Here is a 16,703-nt window from a genome sequence, read left to right as displayed (position 1 = left end):
CTGGCGGAAGATTCCCGCACAGCTCCATTCATTCTAGAAACCTTTGGAGACCAGAAACACAAATGAGCAATATAACGCCAAACCTGGACGCATATGAAGAAAGTAAGGTTGGGTGCTGCCTGCTAGATCAGATCCAGACATAATTAGTCTATTTATTTTTTATTATTTCTATTTTGTTTTGTATTATTTTATGATTTAACCTTTTAAACTGGGGTAATTTAACGTTTCTAGCCTCTTTAGTCAATTTATTTCTATTGCGCTGTCTATATATTTTTATAATTTTGTGATATCACCCTTCTAGCTGGAGTGATTCAACCTCTCTAGGTTGTAATTCAGGCCATGAAACAAGCTAACAAGCAGTAACCAACGTATCATTCCAAAACACCTTTCATAGACGCACTCAAGCAAAGCCAGCCTGTAAGCATTAACATGCATGTCTGAAACGGGGTCAGTGGGTCCACTGTGTAACTAATCTCCAGCAGGCTCCGCAGCCGCCACTAGGGGGCTCACCGCCACTGCTCAGCTCTGCAGACACCGCGGGCACGTGAGCTCAGCCATGTAAAGCAATTGTTCGGCCTAGAAATGTGTGTGAGCGAGCGAGTGAGAGAGAGAGAGAGAGAGAGAGAGAGAGAGCGAGCGAGAGAGGGAGATGGTGGGGGAGGGGTGGCGATTTTGCCTGCGCTGTGCTTAATACACACCGGCTCAGAGATCCACGCTTACATCCAGCACAGAAACACGCAGACATTCACACACCAAGGTGTCGCTTAAAAGCCAGGCTGCATGTATCCATGCACATGCGGTCCTATTGTTCTGAACTGGTTTTCGTGCAGACGTGAGTCAGTGGGGTGGTTGGGGGGGAGGGAGGGGAGTTGGGGGGAGGATCTGGCCACGGGGAGGCAGATGACATCATGTGTTGCTATAGCCCTGCTGCAGGATGGTGGGAAGGCTAAAGTGAACCATCTGCAGCTCTGCAGTCCATAGGAAGCGCTGGCACAAGGACAGGAAACTTCGGGCTCAGCGCAGCACAGAACCTCCGCAACACCGACGCAATGGCCGCAAATCGCAAAGCCTTGAGCTTCAGTCACTGCATGGGCTCCCGTTATAACCAGTTTTCCATGCCCCTTGTAAATCATAGTCCCGGGGTGCTGCGCAGCTGCCAAATAGGTCAAATTTACCCCGATGTTGAAGTGAATTTAAAATGGCAAGCTTTATGTTATATTCATGTCTGATTTATGTTATCAGTGGAAGGTTTTGATTTTGTGTTACAAGATGTTATTAATGTAGCCTAGTTGTTTTTCCTGGACCAAAGCTCTGCGCCGTCTCCAAACAGTGAATGGATTTAAATTGACACAGAGTTTTGTCAGGGAGAACCGAAACAAGCTGTACAACACCGAGAATAGAGGTAACGGTTGCCCTGAATCTCATAAGTGCTCGAGTCTCTCATCCGAACCCCTTGATTGATGAATCGTTTCTGACTAAACTGGCAACGGGGGGCAGTAGTTTTCACGGTGCCCGCCGTGATTGCGGTTTCATTTGCCCATCAAATGGGCATTTATTCATTCCTTATTTTACTACTCTCTGGCTGGAGTTGTTTTTGGCACCTCTGTTTATAGCGCAGTATGCAGAACTAAGCTTAGCGCCACTGGACTCTGGATAGACGAAGCGTAATAGCAAATGTAGCCTACTGTATGTGTAGCATGCAGGTACACTCCAAGGTCTGCACACATAAAACACTTTGTGTTCACATAGTGTGCATTTGCGCATTCGCATTGAGTGCTTGAATTCCGTTCGCCAAACAAGGAGATCAGACCCCAGACCACACCCTGGAGCGGTTTGAAACGGTTGCCATTTGTACTGTAAGATACACCCCGACTGCAATTAAGAATTTTCTTAACTTTTTCATTGGCTCAGTGCCAGCGTGCCTGAAGTGAGACCAGCGGCTTCTCCATCCCTTTGGTGAGGTTTGACTAATGACTGAAATCAAATCAGCTAGCCCAGTCAGTGCATGTATCCAAAGGAAAAGACAAATGGCCTGTTCCGACTCTTAATGGGCCTACAGCCGTCCTTTGGATTGCATTTAATCATTAAGCAAGGGCTTTTCACTTAACCTATGATACAGCATGTAGTTCACCTGAGTTCACTGGAAATCATTGCACAGTGCACACACACACTTACACATTTACACACACACACACACACACACACACACACACACACACACACACCATAGGCAAACAATTCATTGCATGGCGCTGCTGCCTTTTGAAATAAGTGACAAATGTGTATGATATTCCCAGAGACTGGAGCAGAGTGTGAGGTGGAGCGTGAAGGGTGGAGGTTTGGCGGAGGGCAGACCTGCAGTGGCCGCTCCTGCACTGCCCGGCTGGGCCTCAGGTTGTGGGTGGTGGAGGCGCGGGCCGGGGCGGCGTGGTCGGAGCGCTGCTGCTCCCTCTGGCTCCTCTCCCTCGCCTGCGGCGTCTCCCCCTTCCCCCTGGAGCGCAGGCTCACCTCCTTCACGCCCGCCGCTTTGGCCTGGCCACTGAGAACTAGAGAGGAGAGAAGAACAGGAGGAGAGAGTGAGTGGGTATGAACACACCACACAGCACCATGCACACTGAGTCAGCAGGTGCTTTCACCCACCACCGTAGTGACTAACAATGCCGTGAACACATTTACATGAGGAATAATACACTGCAGTGAGGAATGATAATGTGTAATAATGTCAATGTTTGAGTCAGGCTGACCAGGCTTTACCTCAAGCAAATAGACTTTCAACCCACTGTGTGTGCGTGACTGCCTGCCTACAGCCGAGGCCTATTCAATACACTGACAGCCAGCTAGACCTGAGCTTCTATATTTGTTGTGAATTACACGGACCGCCACTATTTCTTTTTCTATTCCCTTGTGTAATTACTTTGGCTTTTGCTTCAAGATCATTTTTTAAGAATACTAAAACGCTTCAAAAAAATAATCGCTGAAGTAGCATGTATTACACTTATAAACCTGAAGGTCTGGAATCCCTGAATTAATGTTTTTTCTTTTTTTTTTTGCAAAAAAAAGCCTATGAAAACATAATGAGCCAGTGTCACCTTTTATGATGTTTACATTTCAAGAGCTCTTAATATTTCCTGGAAAATAAACTGCCATCCACACACGCGTGACTAACACACACACACACAGACAGACACACACACACACACACACACATACACACACACACACACACACACACACACACACACACACACACAGACACACACACATGCACATGCACGCGCACACACATGCACATTCTCTCGACAGCAAGTCCTGTAGCTGAATTTCATTTTTTAAAAAGAGAGTGTCCAGTGTTGGCCATAAAAATATTAAAGAGTTGTGAAATACTATTTGGGTCACTCTGCTAAATGAAAGGCCCACTCTGTGGGTGCTCCATGGGACCTACATATCACCCGAACTGGGCTGGCCCCCGGCCAACGCAGCATATAAAATTGTCTCATTTAGGCCCCGGCCTTGTATTGGATTCCTCTGCGGAGCGTGCTGGCCCAACATGGCTCCCTCCCCAGCTCGTTTCACTTCACACAGAGTCCCTTTTCAACACCCGGCCTCCACCCCCCCCTCCCTCAGCACCACCCACTCTCCGCTGAGGGCATGGGGGATCGGCAGGCCAAACACCGACACTCCAAAAACTCCAGTCTGTCCGTGGTGAATGTAGGGGAGAAAAGGGGGAAGAAGGAGAAAGAGAGAGAGAGAGAGAGAGAGAGAAGGAAAGAAAGAGAGAGGGAGCGCCTGGAGATTCAACTTTTGAACCTGAGCTGGCTGAAGCGGCTGCCCTGGCTGGGAGGGTACGGCCGTGTGCGTGTGGGGAGTATGTTTATAGGGGAGGCTCTCCGGTGACAGCGGTGTCCGATTTCGCTCCGGAGATTGTGCTGAATAGACAGGGAGCCTCCGCTGAAGGCTCGAGCGCCGACAGGGGAAATGGGCCATCAGAGAGAACAATGCACGGAGCAAGGAAAAGGGCCTGTCCATAGCTCGATCCCCTAAAGATGGTGCGTACATTTGCAAAGAAAAACGTATGTCTCAGTCTAAAGGATAAAGAAGAGCCAAGGTGTTTAATATTTGGCTGTGTTACTCATGCAAACCTGAAATGAAAGAAATGACATAACACTAGATAGGGAAATCTTTTGGGAACGCTTACTGAATGTACAGTATGTATTTTACTGCACTTGCAGATTACGTTTTTCATATATATTGCCTTGGATCGAGTCATTCTTGAATTATTCTTGTGTGTGTGTGTTTAGACAAGGTCCAGTGAGAGTGATTCCACTCATATTTCTCTCCAGTTCCGTTCGCCTCTGAGGCTTTTATCACCTGAGCATTGGGGAAGGTTTCCATTCAGTGTGCCCTTAGCCTCAGCTGTGTTTGAAATAGGGAGAGAGAGAGAGAGAGAGCGAGTGTGTGTGTGTGAGAGAGCGTGAAAGAGAGAGAAAGTAAGAGGGAAAGGGAAGGAGAGAGAGAGAGAACATGTAGCCATGGCCTCCGATGAGTGTGGACACGGATCATTAACTTCATGTTGTGGCAAAAAGCAAGGGCCATTATTCCCTACACTGCTCACTGGGGTCCTCAAAATGGGAACTAAATGGCTCCTTCTGTCGGCTGCTGGTCGTCCGCGGACACCAAGAAATAATAAAACCTGAACACTTAGGCCTGTTCAAACACACAAGGCAGAACTGGCCCTGGACTGAATAAACCTGCAGTAGCTGACCGATGGCTACTCGGGGGGAGAATTTGCATCATTTCATAAAATCGTGCTTGTTTAAAGACTTACATAAAGGTAATAAATCCAACACACAAATGTGTGTGTGTGTGTGTGTGTGAGTGTATGTCCGACTACCGTGGCCGTTGGCGGTGGGCTTGCCAGGTGGCTTGTGTTTGCGTGGCGTGGACTGGCAGGACGTGGAGGCCTCGCTGGCCGCCGCCTCCGTCTCCGTCTCCTCCTCCTCCTCGTCCTCGTCCACGTCGGCGTCCTCCTGGGCCGTGCCGAAGTAGACCATGCTGCTGGGCAACGCCGAGGATCCTGCACCACGGAGACACAGGAGGAGTTAGAGATATGAGAGAGAGAGAGAGAGAGAGACAGAGACACACAGGCAGAGAGGGGGAGAGAGAGAGAGACAGACAGAGAGGAGAGAGAGAGAGAGAGACAGGTAGAGAGGGGGGAGAGAGAGAGAGGAACAGAGACAGACAGGCAGAGAGGGGGGAGAGAGAGAGAGAGAGAGAGAAGGAAACCAAAGGAAGGACAAGAGGGAGAGTTGTAGATAAAATAAAAGGCAGAGATTATGGGGTGGGGGTGGGAGAGGAAAGAGAGAGAGAGGGAGGGATGACTGAGGACTGGCCGTGTAATATACACCTCTCCCCATGATAGCACCATATATCTCTTAACAGGGAGGAAGGGGAGGAAGAGGAGGAAGTCCCCCCCCCGGCCTCTCAGACAGCCGAAGGGGGCCGAAGGGGGCGTCATAACACCCAGGCTCCGCTGACGGGCCCTGAGGGGGTCCAATCGAGCGGCTAATGTCTCGGCCACGCCGGAGTCAGAATCGGTGTCAGGTCAGGCCCGTCCGCCCTTCATCTGGGGCCGCCGCTGATCCGCACCGGAGGGCCAGACTCCCCCGCCCCCCCCCCCCCCCCCCCCCCCCGGGCCCCCTGGCCGCCACCGGGCTCACAATGGAGGGCCTGTGTCGGAGCGGCCGCTCCGGAGGCCATGAATAGCCATTTATCTCGGGGGGTGGCGCGGACAGGGAGGGGAAGGTCATCGAGTCCAGCGCACTAGCATGTGCTAGCATGTGATCCCACATCAGGGAGGGGGGGGGGGGGGGGCGACTCATGGAAGGGCCAGAGAGTGAGAGCGAAAGAGGGAGAGAGAGCGAGAGATGGAGAGAGAAAGAGAGCACTGGGGGCCTCCCTGGGCAGGCATGGTAGAGGTCAGGACATCCCCTTGACAAGAGGTAATCTCTAGGTGACAGCAGGACTGGCCGGTATTCAGGCGGCGTGCCTGGGCCTCCTGATAGCTTGGGGGGTAGAGGGTTAATCCAATCCTTCATCTCTGATGGACGGCCCGGGCTTTTAAATCTCCGGACTATTGTCCTCAGCCCAACAGGATCAGCGCAACAGCCCCTCGTCACTGCAACAGTGTGGCAGGCCACTAGACTGGGAATATAGGCTTCAGGAGTAGCATGTCGCTTGGGAAGACAAAAAATAGGATTTTTTTCAAAAAATGATATTCTGACTGTAAGCTATTTACTACACAGCACTAACCTGTGCAATACGGCGTGATATAACCTATTTACATGATAGTGCTCACAAAGTTACTTTATTACAGAAAAAAAACCCCAAAAAAAACAATAATGGGCTATTTTTTTCTGAGACAAATCTGTTATGCTGTGGAAGCTGATGACAGCTGGCAAATTACTCATGCCAAATAAACATTTAACAAAGAGAGAGGCCTCTTCAACGGTCTTCCACTGCCCCTATTACAGTCCACTAGTTTCCCCATCGTGAAGTGGGGCCTCACTTTTTACAGGCGACTGGGGCCTCAAACCTGTTTTTCTTTTAGCAGGGACTTCAAAATGTACCACAAAGACCACAAATCCTGTTATGAGTTAGTGTGCCCTCCGCAGCCCCCTGTCATGGACATCACGAACCGGCATTCAGAGCTCTAGAGAGAGTGGGAGAGCCCTTGCACAGAGACGACGATCATTGTAACTGTAACTGTGTTAACTGGATTCTTCTGGCTGAGACGCAGTGGCTGATGACACTCGCGATAAACCGGCGTACAGTTCGAATGACGCAGGACACTTTTCCGCACCTGCTCACTGAACCAGGGGGTTGACGGATGGGAATTGGGAGGATGGGGGGTGAGGGGGGGGGGGGGTGATAACCGGTGATGGGCAACTAGCAGACAAGGGTCAGCGATGATGTGGTGGGGGGGTCAGGTCTAGAGGAAGAGATGCTTTGATTTGCTTTTTTATGTCTGGAAATCCATTAACCCACTTTGCCCTCAGCCAAGAGTCAAAGGGAAATCTAATCAGTGAGCTCCATGACTTTGCAGAGCCTTCTGTGAGTGTGTGAGAGAGAGAGAGGAGAGAGAGAGGGAAGGAGAGAAAGAAACTGGAAGGGGAGTGAAAGAGAGAGGGGTCTGTGTGTGTGTGTGTGTGTGTGTGTGTGTGTGTGTGAGTGCGTGTGGACAAGAGTTAATTTGATTTTATTCAGACATCTTTGTTCCGGTTTGATGCTACGAGGAGCGAAACAGGATATGGAGGGGAGGTAAATGAACGTCGCGCTCAGACACAATAAAGCACCTCATCGTATTCCTGTCCACTGTGATCATTCATTCACCGCATGGAAATGCTGCTCCCAAGCCCTTCTGAGAGGAAAGGGGGGAAAAAAAATACTCAAAAGCGTTTTTCAGAAACTGACCTCGGCATAAAAGGACTATCTTAATACGGTCTAGACATTTGGTCTCAGGTTTATTAATTCTCATAAGGTTAAAGCCCCGACAGTGGAGAGGAAAGAAAGAGAGAGAGAGAAAGAGAGAGAGAGAGAAAGAGAGAGAGAGCTTGAGGAGGGAAACCTGAGACAGTGCGTCTGTGATGACAGACACCAGCAGACGCTACCTGCCCGGAGTGACTGATGAACAGGACGAGCAGCCCTGAATGAACGGGCAGCCGCAGAGGTGCGCATTCCAAACCTCCGAACGAACCCCCCTCGCCCCCCCCCCCCCCCCCCCCCATTCCACTCCAACCCCCCTTCAATGACGATGTAATCAGATAAAGCCGCAAAAACAAATTCTGGCACCGGGCACAGCCCGGGCGAAAGGAAAGCTGTCACTGACGCTTAGGGAAAACACCGATTTGGGCCCGAGAGTGAGGTTAAGAACAGACCCAAAGTGGCGCTCTGCTCCGCACCACACCGCACCCGCTCCAGTCCGTGGCGCGAGCGGCGAGCGGCGAGCGGCGGCCTATAATTCTGCCGCGGGGCCCCCGGGAGGCGAGCCAGCAGACAGACACGCGCCGTAAATAACGTCAGCGGATGCCTTCCGCAGCGCAGCGCAGGAGCCGAGCGGCGCGGGACACGCCAGTAAAAACACACCGCGGCTACCTTCAAACGACTTTGAAAAGTGTGTCGCAAAAAAAAATGAGACGTAGTCTCTCCGGCCAGTCTTTTCTCCGTCGCTGTCCACCACCACCACCACCCCCACCCACACCACCCACACCACCCCCACCTGCATTTTCTTTACAGGCCCAGCGGGAGGGAGGGAAATAAACCGGGCTAACAAAGCAGCAGCATCCTGGGACGGCGGCAGGGTAAAGTTTCAGGACAAAATAAAAGCCCCTAAAGAGCTTTTCTATTGTTGCTGTGGCGTGCATCGGAGTCACGGTGGGCCAAAACGACACGTATCACAGCAGCAGTGCGAATAAAAGGTACAGGGTTTTGCGTGGGGAGGAGGAAGAGGAGGAGGAGGAAGAGGAGAAGGGGAACGTCAGCTCTGTGAGGCCTACCTCGTAAACAGAGGAAGGTGAGGAAGTCCTCGGTCTTGGGCCGGCGCTTGGAGAGGTCACTGACGGGGGGGACGGGGCTGGTCGTCATGGCCTCCACCATCTTGACCGGCGTGGAGGTGGGAGAGTTGGGCTGGGACACGGCAAACTTCCTCTGGGCCTGCAGTCTGGGCCTGCGGGACAGAGAGGGACGAGGCGTTAGGACCACTGGCCACCGGGGAGAGAGACAGACACGCACTCAACACAGATGACCTGACCAATGCACCAGGAACCAGGAAACTAAAACAAATACTCCTATTTGTTACTACTATTTGCAAATAGCTTTTTAAATTATTTTCTTAGAATAATACTCAAATTAGTTGTGTTTCAGCAAAGACATGTAATACATTCATACTATACAATACAAAAATACATTTATTTTCAATACATTTATATGATTTATGCCTTTCGAAACATGTACAAATAAGAGCATATACCTCTGACAGAGCATATATTTCTGACAAGATGACCCCATTTGTTAACACTTAGGGTGAATTAAAACTCACTCTAATCACAGCCTTTGCCATGCAACGTAATGAAAAAGGAGGAACGCATGCTGTACATTTGACACCGATGGTCTTTGCATGACTGCTGGGTATGGATCAGACGTGGCTCCAGTGCCTGGCCAGTGGCGTAAATCATTAGAGGCTCGGGACAGGCTACCTGCTATTTCTGCACAGAGGCGCGCGCAAAAGCAGAGCAGAGGGGCTGAAGCAGCTGGCCAATTATGTAGCCCCCTCTGGCCTGCAGCGTGCTGGAGGGGCTGGACAGCGGCTGCGCTGAGCTTAGTCAGGGACCAGAGGAGCTCGGTCCAGCTCGCCTGACCCCCCCCCCGAGCATATTCACCAACACATTGCATCGCATCGCCGGTGTGTGTATACATTAACCTTTCATTTTAACCCTCTCAGACCCCAAGACTGAATCACTCAATCATATCAGGGAGAAGGAGAAAAGAGAGAGGAAGAGAGCAAGAGAGAGAGAGAGAGAGAGAGGGGGGGGGGGGGGGGAGAAATAGTCTCTTATCAAAATCCACAGGGTATCTTGAGATATTATCTCATACAAAGTCATTTCCTTCCAGAATGGCCCAGTTTTTCATTCAACCCCCCTTTTTTTGTGAAGGGGGAGAACACATCTCAAGAGGGAGGCAAGGCAGCGCTTCCTGCCTACAGATGAGAGGGAAGTGATAATTACACCGGCAAGCCGGGTCTTTTTTGACACCGCCGCATGTCTTGATCGGAAAAAGAGACCTGTGAGAATCCGAGGCACCGGGAGAATAATAACACCCGGCGAAGTTTGCGGCAGTCCTAATAACAGTCAGCCGCTCGACACAACAGCGGCAGCAGCAGCAGTAAGGGGTATCTGTTTCCCCCTTGTTAAAATTCACAGCTCTGCCATCCTGGGATGCTTGAGCCCAAAACGAGATGCAATCGAATCTGTAACTGCGGCAGCCATTTACGTTAATTAGTATCAGCTGTCGGTTAGCAGTCGAACACATTCAGTAGCTTATCCAGTTTGAGCTTGATTGTGGTCCAAGCTGAAGGAGGACATTTTCCTAAAAGTAGTAAGTGCTCCAGCCTCCAGAAGTCAGTCTTTTTACACAATTGCTAAGGCATGGCTTTTAGCAGATACTGTTACTGTGAAATAATGTTTTGTCTAAATATTATATTCTCATAATCATGCCCAGAAAAGGAAAACTGACACACATTCATCAAAACTGATATAGTAATAACTGTCAGATTGGTGTAAGCAACCATTACATCACTCGCTGCCAGGCTGTATAAAAACATCACAGAGCAACATCATAAACACATCACAGTGGACAGTGTTGTCTTCTAAATGGGTTTTAACAACAGAGATAAGCTAGCCTGCTGCGTTTCTGCTGTCTACATCGTATGCTTAGTTGAAATGTCTGAAATATATTTCTTCATTCTACACTCTTACAAAAAAAGGGTCCTTACAAGGGACAAGTGTAACCTCCTCTGTCCTTACACAACACACAAAAATCTACATGCCTAAACAAATTAGGACAAGCATTTTAAGACATGACATTTTTCCCCTTAAACCTTTCCTCGCCAAAAATGGTAATTCACTTGACCATCTGACAAACACTACAAGAAAAAAAAAAAAAAACCAACGTGTTTTTAATGTCATCTTGTCACAGTAAATGAGGAATGAGGAGGTACAAATACGACACTGTGTGTGCATATTAAAAAGCAACAAAAGGAGTCGTTTGGAGAAAAGGTCAGGGAAGCAAATAGCGGTAAGTACTGTGACATTTCGACGGGTCCACTCTGTGCTGCCTATCAGCCGCCTCCCCCTAATCACCGCGCTGGAACAGCACCAAGCTCACCGCAAACACATCAAGGGAAAAGCTGTGTGTCCGTCTCTGGCAGCTCTCTGCTGAGATTACGAAAAGCGAGCGGCAATCATTGCCTCCGCTGCCTCTCCCTCTTGTTCCAAAACGCATCCGCGTTTGCTTGAAATTAGCGGCTGTCATCCTTCTAATGCCTTTTAGATTGCCGTGAAAAGACTGTTGATTTTGCGGTCACAATCAGGAATAAAAAAGAGGTATCTGGAAATGTGTTCTGTGCTTGACACTATTTTGCTCATTGCTTTGTACTTGCTTGTAATCAAATACATTTCAGGGTGCATTGTTTAGGAATAAACATGGTGGCGGTCATCCTCACCTCTTGCGGGCGGGCCCCTCCTCTGAGGATTCGCTGGCTCCATGGTGACCAGGGGCCAAGCGGCGGGAGCGGTCCGCCTTGGAGCCGCCCGTGAACCCTTTGGACGCTGTCGACCTGGAGCCCGATCCACTGAAGTGGCCATTTGCTAAAACACCTGAGAGGAAAAAACAATGACATGTTTAGGATGGACAGAATGTGGACAGTCTAAAGTCTGAGTCTGACACTCTCTTTCTTTCTTTCTCTCTCTCTCTCTGTTTCTCTCTCTCTCTCTCTCTCTCTGTTTCTCTCTCCCTCCCTCCCTTTCATACAGCACCCTAAAAGGGCTCTCTGCCAGGGCTTTGGAGAATTCCTCGAGAACTGCTGGCAAGTTAGCCACCTTGATGTGAGTCACAGTCTTGTGGAGAATTAAAGAGAGAGGCCGAGCCAGGAGGGGGTGACAACAAAAGTCCCGGTGGAGAAACTTGGGCCAGACAGAGGAAGGTTTTCCAGCTTTTATGTGCGATTACGGCATTTAATTCCTAAATGGCTCGCCAATGATTATTAACTGCCTGTTCTTTAATCAGTTTACATTTAAAGTCCACAATTCATTTATGCCAACTTCAAATGTTTTTCTTTTTTGAATGTCCCTAAAAACAATTTTCACTAAATTATTTTCTGAACAAGCTTTTAAAAAATCAGCACACCTTGTTATCGCTGACACAAAGAAGAAAAGCCTCATTGAAGAAGTGTAATGGCGACAACTAGTTCTACAAAATTCTTCTGTTCTTAGCCAGAGGAAACAGCCTATTAAAACCGAAATAGCACCCTGTCCTACGTGTGATCGAAACCAACACCCCCAACCTACCACATACACATATACTGTACACACTCTCTCTCTCTATCTTTCTCTCTCTCTCTCACCCTGCAAAACGGTCCTGTCTAACAACAGAAAATGTCAATAAAGATGAACTCCGTTAGTGCCACAGAGTATCGTTTGTGGGCCTTTACGCATCCCCTATGCCACTGACTATGCTATGGCTACACTGACCGCACCGCCTCCACCAAAGTGGCCCTCTTTGTGTGCTGATGCCAGTGCAGAGCCGTGCAGGCCGGGCCGGGCCGAGCAGGTCGTCGGTGCCCTCGTGCCCTAATCTCCCTCTGAAGCGCGGCTGGCTGGCTGGCTGGCTGGCGCACTGACCGGCTGGCAGCGAGCTCTGCTCTGGGCACCTCTGGGCCATTAGAGGAAAAATTACTCAGACTGGTAGGGTGCAATAAAAACCAGGCTCCGCAAAGGAAACCATACAGAGAGGGCTTTATTCTGGCCTTAATTTGCCTTACAAAACTCAGAGTGGGAGCAGGCATGGCAGGAGAAGTAATAGTAAGTCTAATAGGCTGGAAAAATGAATGGCCAAAAAAATAGAGAATCATGGGAAGACAGTAGTGTCCATAGTGCTGCATGACTGTAGCTGAGCTCATTTCGGCAATATATCCACGGATGGCCAATGAAAAATGTGTTTCATCCATTTAAGTGTGATATTCCCATAATAGAGGCACTAGTGGCAAGAGAATATAGATGTCCTACAAAAGATAAAGCCTGAGAACTTGAGAGGTTTCTTTTTTTAAAAGACAATTGGTGACAAAAAAAACCCACTCCAAAGATTAAGAGAGGCTTTGAGCGTGTGGGTTTCCTGGGCAACACGTCGCCGTCCTAATGAGACGATAAGAGAAGAGAGTGCTCCATCGGAGACAAGTGCTGATCTGAGGACAGCTTCCCACTGCTCTGGAGAAGGTCAGGCTACCGCTGGGCCTCAGACTGAGACGGAGACAGTCGAGGCTGCCCTGAGATATGCCTGTGGCGTCCAGAAAGCGCCTCCAATGGAGCCCCAAATAAGAGGAAATGAAAGCAGGCTCTTCTCTGGATACCACTGCCTCCTGTTGTTTCCACTGTTTCCAAAGTGATTCAGACAACAGCATCCTTTTCTGTCAACTCCTTTTTTTTGCAACAATAGGTGCCTCTCATGTAAAGTTTATACGTCCTCCCTCGCTCCTCGGGCCTCGATCCTCACTGATCTACATAAAGAATGATGGGGCGGCAACAACGATAGTCTATCCCTTCGTCTATCTTTCTTTATGTAGATCAGTGAGGATCGAGGCCCGAGGAGCGAGGGAGGACGTATAAACTTTACATGAGAGGCACCCACTGTGTCAGCGACAGAATTTAGCAGAGCACTGTCTACGACAGTGTACACTGTCTGTTACAATGAATTTAAATGTTTCACACATTCGGTTCATCCAGTCTTACTGGAGTGGAATTCCTTAACATCAGTGATTTCACCTCCAATATCATAGATGCAGGCAGGCACCCAGAGTTGAAACAGAGCTATGGACAAAAATGAAAGGGCCCTTCCAGGATGTTTCACAAGCGCATTAATAATGCAATGGAGTATTTACAGATGGTCAAAAATAATTGTAGACAACAACAACAAAATAACAAAATATAATCTTCTCTGTAAGTGTTGAAATGTCAAAAGACTGAAATCATTGTGCATATTGTATGAAACGTGTGTGTCTGTGTGTGTATCTGTGTGAGAGAGACAGAGAGAAAGAAAGAGAGAGAGAAGGAGGGGAGGGAGAGCAAAAGAGAAAGTATGAGAGAAAGTGTGTGAGAATGTGTGTGTGTGAGTGTGTGTGTTTCAATAAAAATACAAATAAAGCATGCAAACGTGCTAAACAAGCTTTTGCGATGATTGTCCACTCACCGTTAATGCCCCCCTTGCCGTGGCCGTCCTTCCCCAGCACTTTGCTCTTCTGTTCTCTCTTGAACTCCTTGAGGGAGAGGTAGAGCACCCTGCGCACCACGCGCTCCTCCGACCAGGGGATGCCATCGTTATCATCCTGCAGAGGAGAGCACAGCGCAGCACAGCGCAGCAGAGGGTGAGCCCGATCCGGAGCAGTCAGTGCCCGAAGGCAGCAACACACAGAGCAGCAACACGCAAAAAAAAGCAGCTGCATTTGAGGAATGCAGAGATCCACAGAGCCATGCTAGATAAGGCAGAAATAGACAGACGAACATACAGCAGACGTGTTATATGGAGAGCTTCACAGGCTATATAGTGTCACTGCATTCAGGGCACGGTGACAAGAAATGACAGGTATTCTATCAGATATTCCCCATTTGACGTATTGTACTCTAGTCTGGTGTAACGGTGTGTGTGTTAACCTGCATAATCTCACTGGACATGGTGTAATTAGAATGCTGAGAGGGTGCCAGATGCGTTGAAAAAATCTATAGACACAGCTTACATTTACATTTATTCATTTAGCAGACGTTTCTATCCAAAGCGACGTACAAAACTGAGAAAAAAACATTGGAGCTACAGTGTAGAGGAGACGTGGGAGAGAGACAAGGTGTAGACACCAGGAGCCCTTGAACCCTCCCTGCCCTCGGTGTGCTCTCACACTCAGTAATCCTGGAGCCTAAACACAAAGAGGCGAGACAGAGGTGAGGTGTGTCCTGCTCTACAGAGACACCGCAGCGTCACTCACAAAACAGGTTGAGAGAGAGAGAGAAAAAGAGAGGGAGAGAGAGTGAGAGAGATAGCTCACATTGACCCTCCCACAGTTACAGTATGCACACATTCCACAGAGGCATGATAGCCTCTTCTGGGACGGTGAGTAGGTACTTTAAGAATGCCTATCGGGTGTCAAAGGTGAAACTGACATAATCGCACTGAAGAAGGGTGTCTTGCCCGAAATGTCTGTGGGGGCGACTGAAAATGTTTAAAAAAGAACCGTGAGTGCTGTGCTTTATTTCTAAAGTCTACTTTGATGCTCAGGTAAGCACCCAATTGTGGATATACTGTACCAAGATGTTGAGGCTATTCACACTTCTGGGGTGGCCTCAGCACTGCATGGAGTAAAGGCAAAAGTTCTTCATGCCTTGAACTCATCAACTCATCTTGGTTCTCAAGACAGAACAAGAAGCTGCTTCCCCAGAATGATATGTGTATACATGTAAAAACCCTTTGAAATGTTTAAACAAAGTGAATAAAAGGCTCTTAAAAGGCTCACACATTATGAACTCAGAGGGGATATCGCATCTGTTGAAACACATATTCAATACCTAGAAGAACCGCAGAATAACAGTTCCTGGCGTGGGGGAAATATATCAATGTCAAAAAGGACACCGATCCCCTCGCAGGGCTCCTCCAGTGATATCGCCGTGGCATTATCTGCGAACAGCGGCCGTGTAGAGGAAATTAAAATCATAAAGTGATTCACACAAGACGAGATGTGTCAGATTCGCCGCGGAGACAAAAAACGCGCTCGGGCAGAATAAATGTGCATTTTTTTAGGAGAAACAAAGGAAACCGCCACACTGTCTGCGTTGAACTGTCGTGGCTAAAAATAGACACACACACACACACACACACACACACAAGCTCACACACACACTACAGCAGCAGGCTTCTCTCATCAGTGAGAGAGAAGCAGCAGCAGCAGCAGGCGCGTGTCAGAGGGATCCTTATTACTGTAGATACTGACTGCTATCATAACACGCATGCTAGCTGTTATGATAACACACATTCCCTGTGGGTGAACAGCTTGTTTGTACAATACACATTCTTCTCCCAGTAGCGAGATGGCTCCCACTTCCTGCTCCATGGCTTTCCCCCAGCTGCTTCCCACAATTCCTGATTCTCTGAAAGCTCTTCACACACTCGATTACTTTCTCACATAAAGGGGTACACACATCCAAGTGTGCGCCTCCGTGAGTGAGTATACATGTGCGCCTGTGTGTGTGTGTGTGTGTGTGAGAGAGAGAGTGTGTGTGTCTGTGTGTGTCGGTGTGTGGTCTACTCCTCTGCTTCATTATTCTGAAACAACTTGGTTACAATACTTACAAAACAAGCAAAAATGTAGCACTACCTCCAGAACAATAAGAAAAAAGGCCTCCCTTTTATACCCTGAGTCAGCTGGCTTCAACCAGCCCAAGCCAAAATACCTTCTGGAGCCTGTTCAAATCCAGAGAAAAGTAATACTGTGGGTCAACCCTACTGTACCAACAATGCAACACTTCTGGCCAATGTCCAAATGTGTGTGTGGGGGGGAGGGGGGGCGGGGTTTGAACCGGTCTCCTGCTACAGATCATTCAGCACAGGCAGCGGGAGCCGGCCTGGCTGGTTAAGAAAAGAGAGAAGCCGGTCCACCCCCCCACCCCCACCCCCCCCTCCTCGGTGCGGAACGCAGCGATACACGGCGGAATGCTCCAGATGTAAATAGCCGGCGATTTCAATGGGCTGTACAACGTGTTCCTCCAAAAGACTGTATGGCTTTACCCTCTCTCCTCCCAGGGAAAAAAACACCACCGCATACCAGTGATTAATTACCCCCTGCTAAGAGGATGAAACTTCTTTGTCCATAAAGAAAACATTTTCTTGCCTTTCAA

The 16,703-nt window shown here is 48.9% G+C and overlaps 1 protein-coding gene across 1 annotated transcript in view; it reads right to left on the bottom strand.

Annotated features, from left to right (window-relative positions):
• The window catches only part of jarid2a (jumonji and AT-rich interaction domain containing 2a), a 44,709-nt gene that overhangs the window by 15,484 nt on the left and 12,522 nt on the right, over positions 1–16,703 (bottom strand). Inside the window, exons 2-7 of the mRNA XM_062538718.1 lie at positions 14,014–14,149; positions 11,276–11,429; positions 8,553–8,722; positions 4,892–5,074; positions 2,356–2,546; positions 1–41 (exon numbers count right to left, since the gene is read on the bottom strand). The exon at positions 1–41 is cut by the window's left edge and continues 1,205 nt beyond it. Coding sequence (XP_062394702.1) covers positions 1–41; positions 2,356–2,546; positions 4,892–5,074; positions 8,553–8,722; positions 11,276–11,429; positions 14,014–14,149 — 875 coding nt within the window. The remainder of the gene's footprint in view (positions 42–2,355; positions 2,547–4,891; positions 5,075–8,552; positions 8,723–11,275; positions 11,430–14,013; positions 14,150–16,703) is intronic.

This window comes from Sardina pilchardus, chromosome 6 (genome assembly GCF_963854185.1).
Source record: "Sardina pilchardus chromosome 6, fSarPil1.1, whole genome shotgun sequence".
Taxonomy (NCBI): Eukaryota; Metazoa; Chordata; class Actinopteri; order Clupeiformes; family Clupeidae; genus Sardina; species Sardina pilchardus.
Note: the sequence above shows the minus strand (reverse complement) of the source record. Positions and strands in the feature narration are given on the sequence as shown.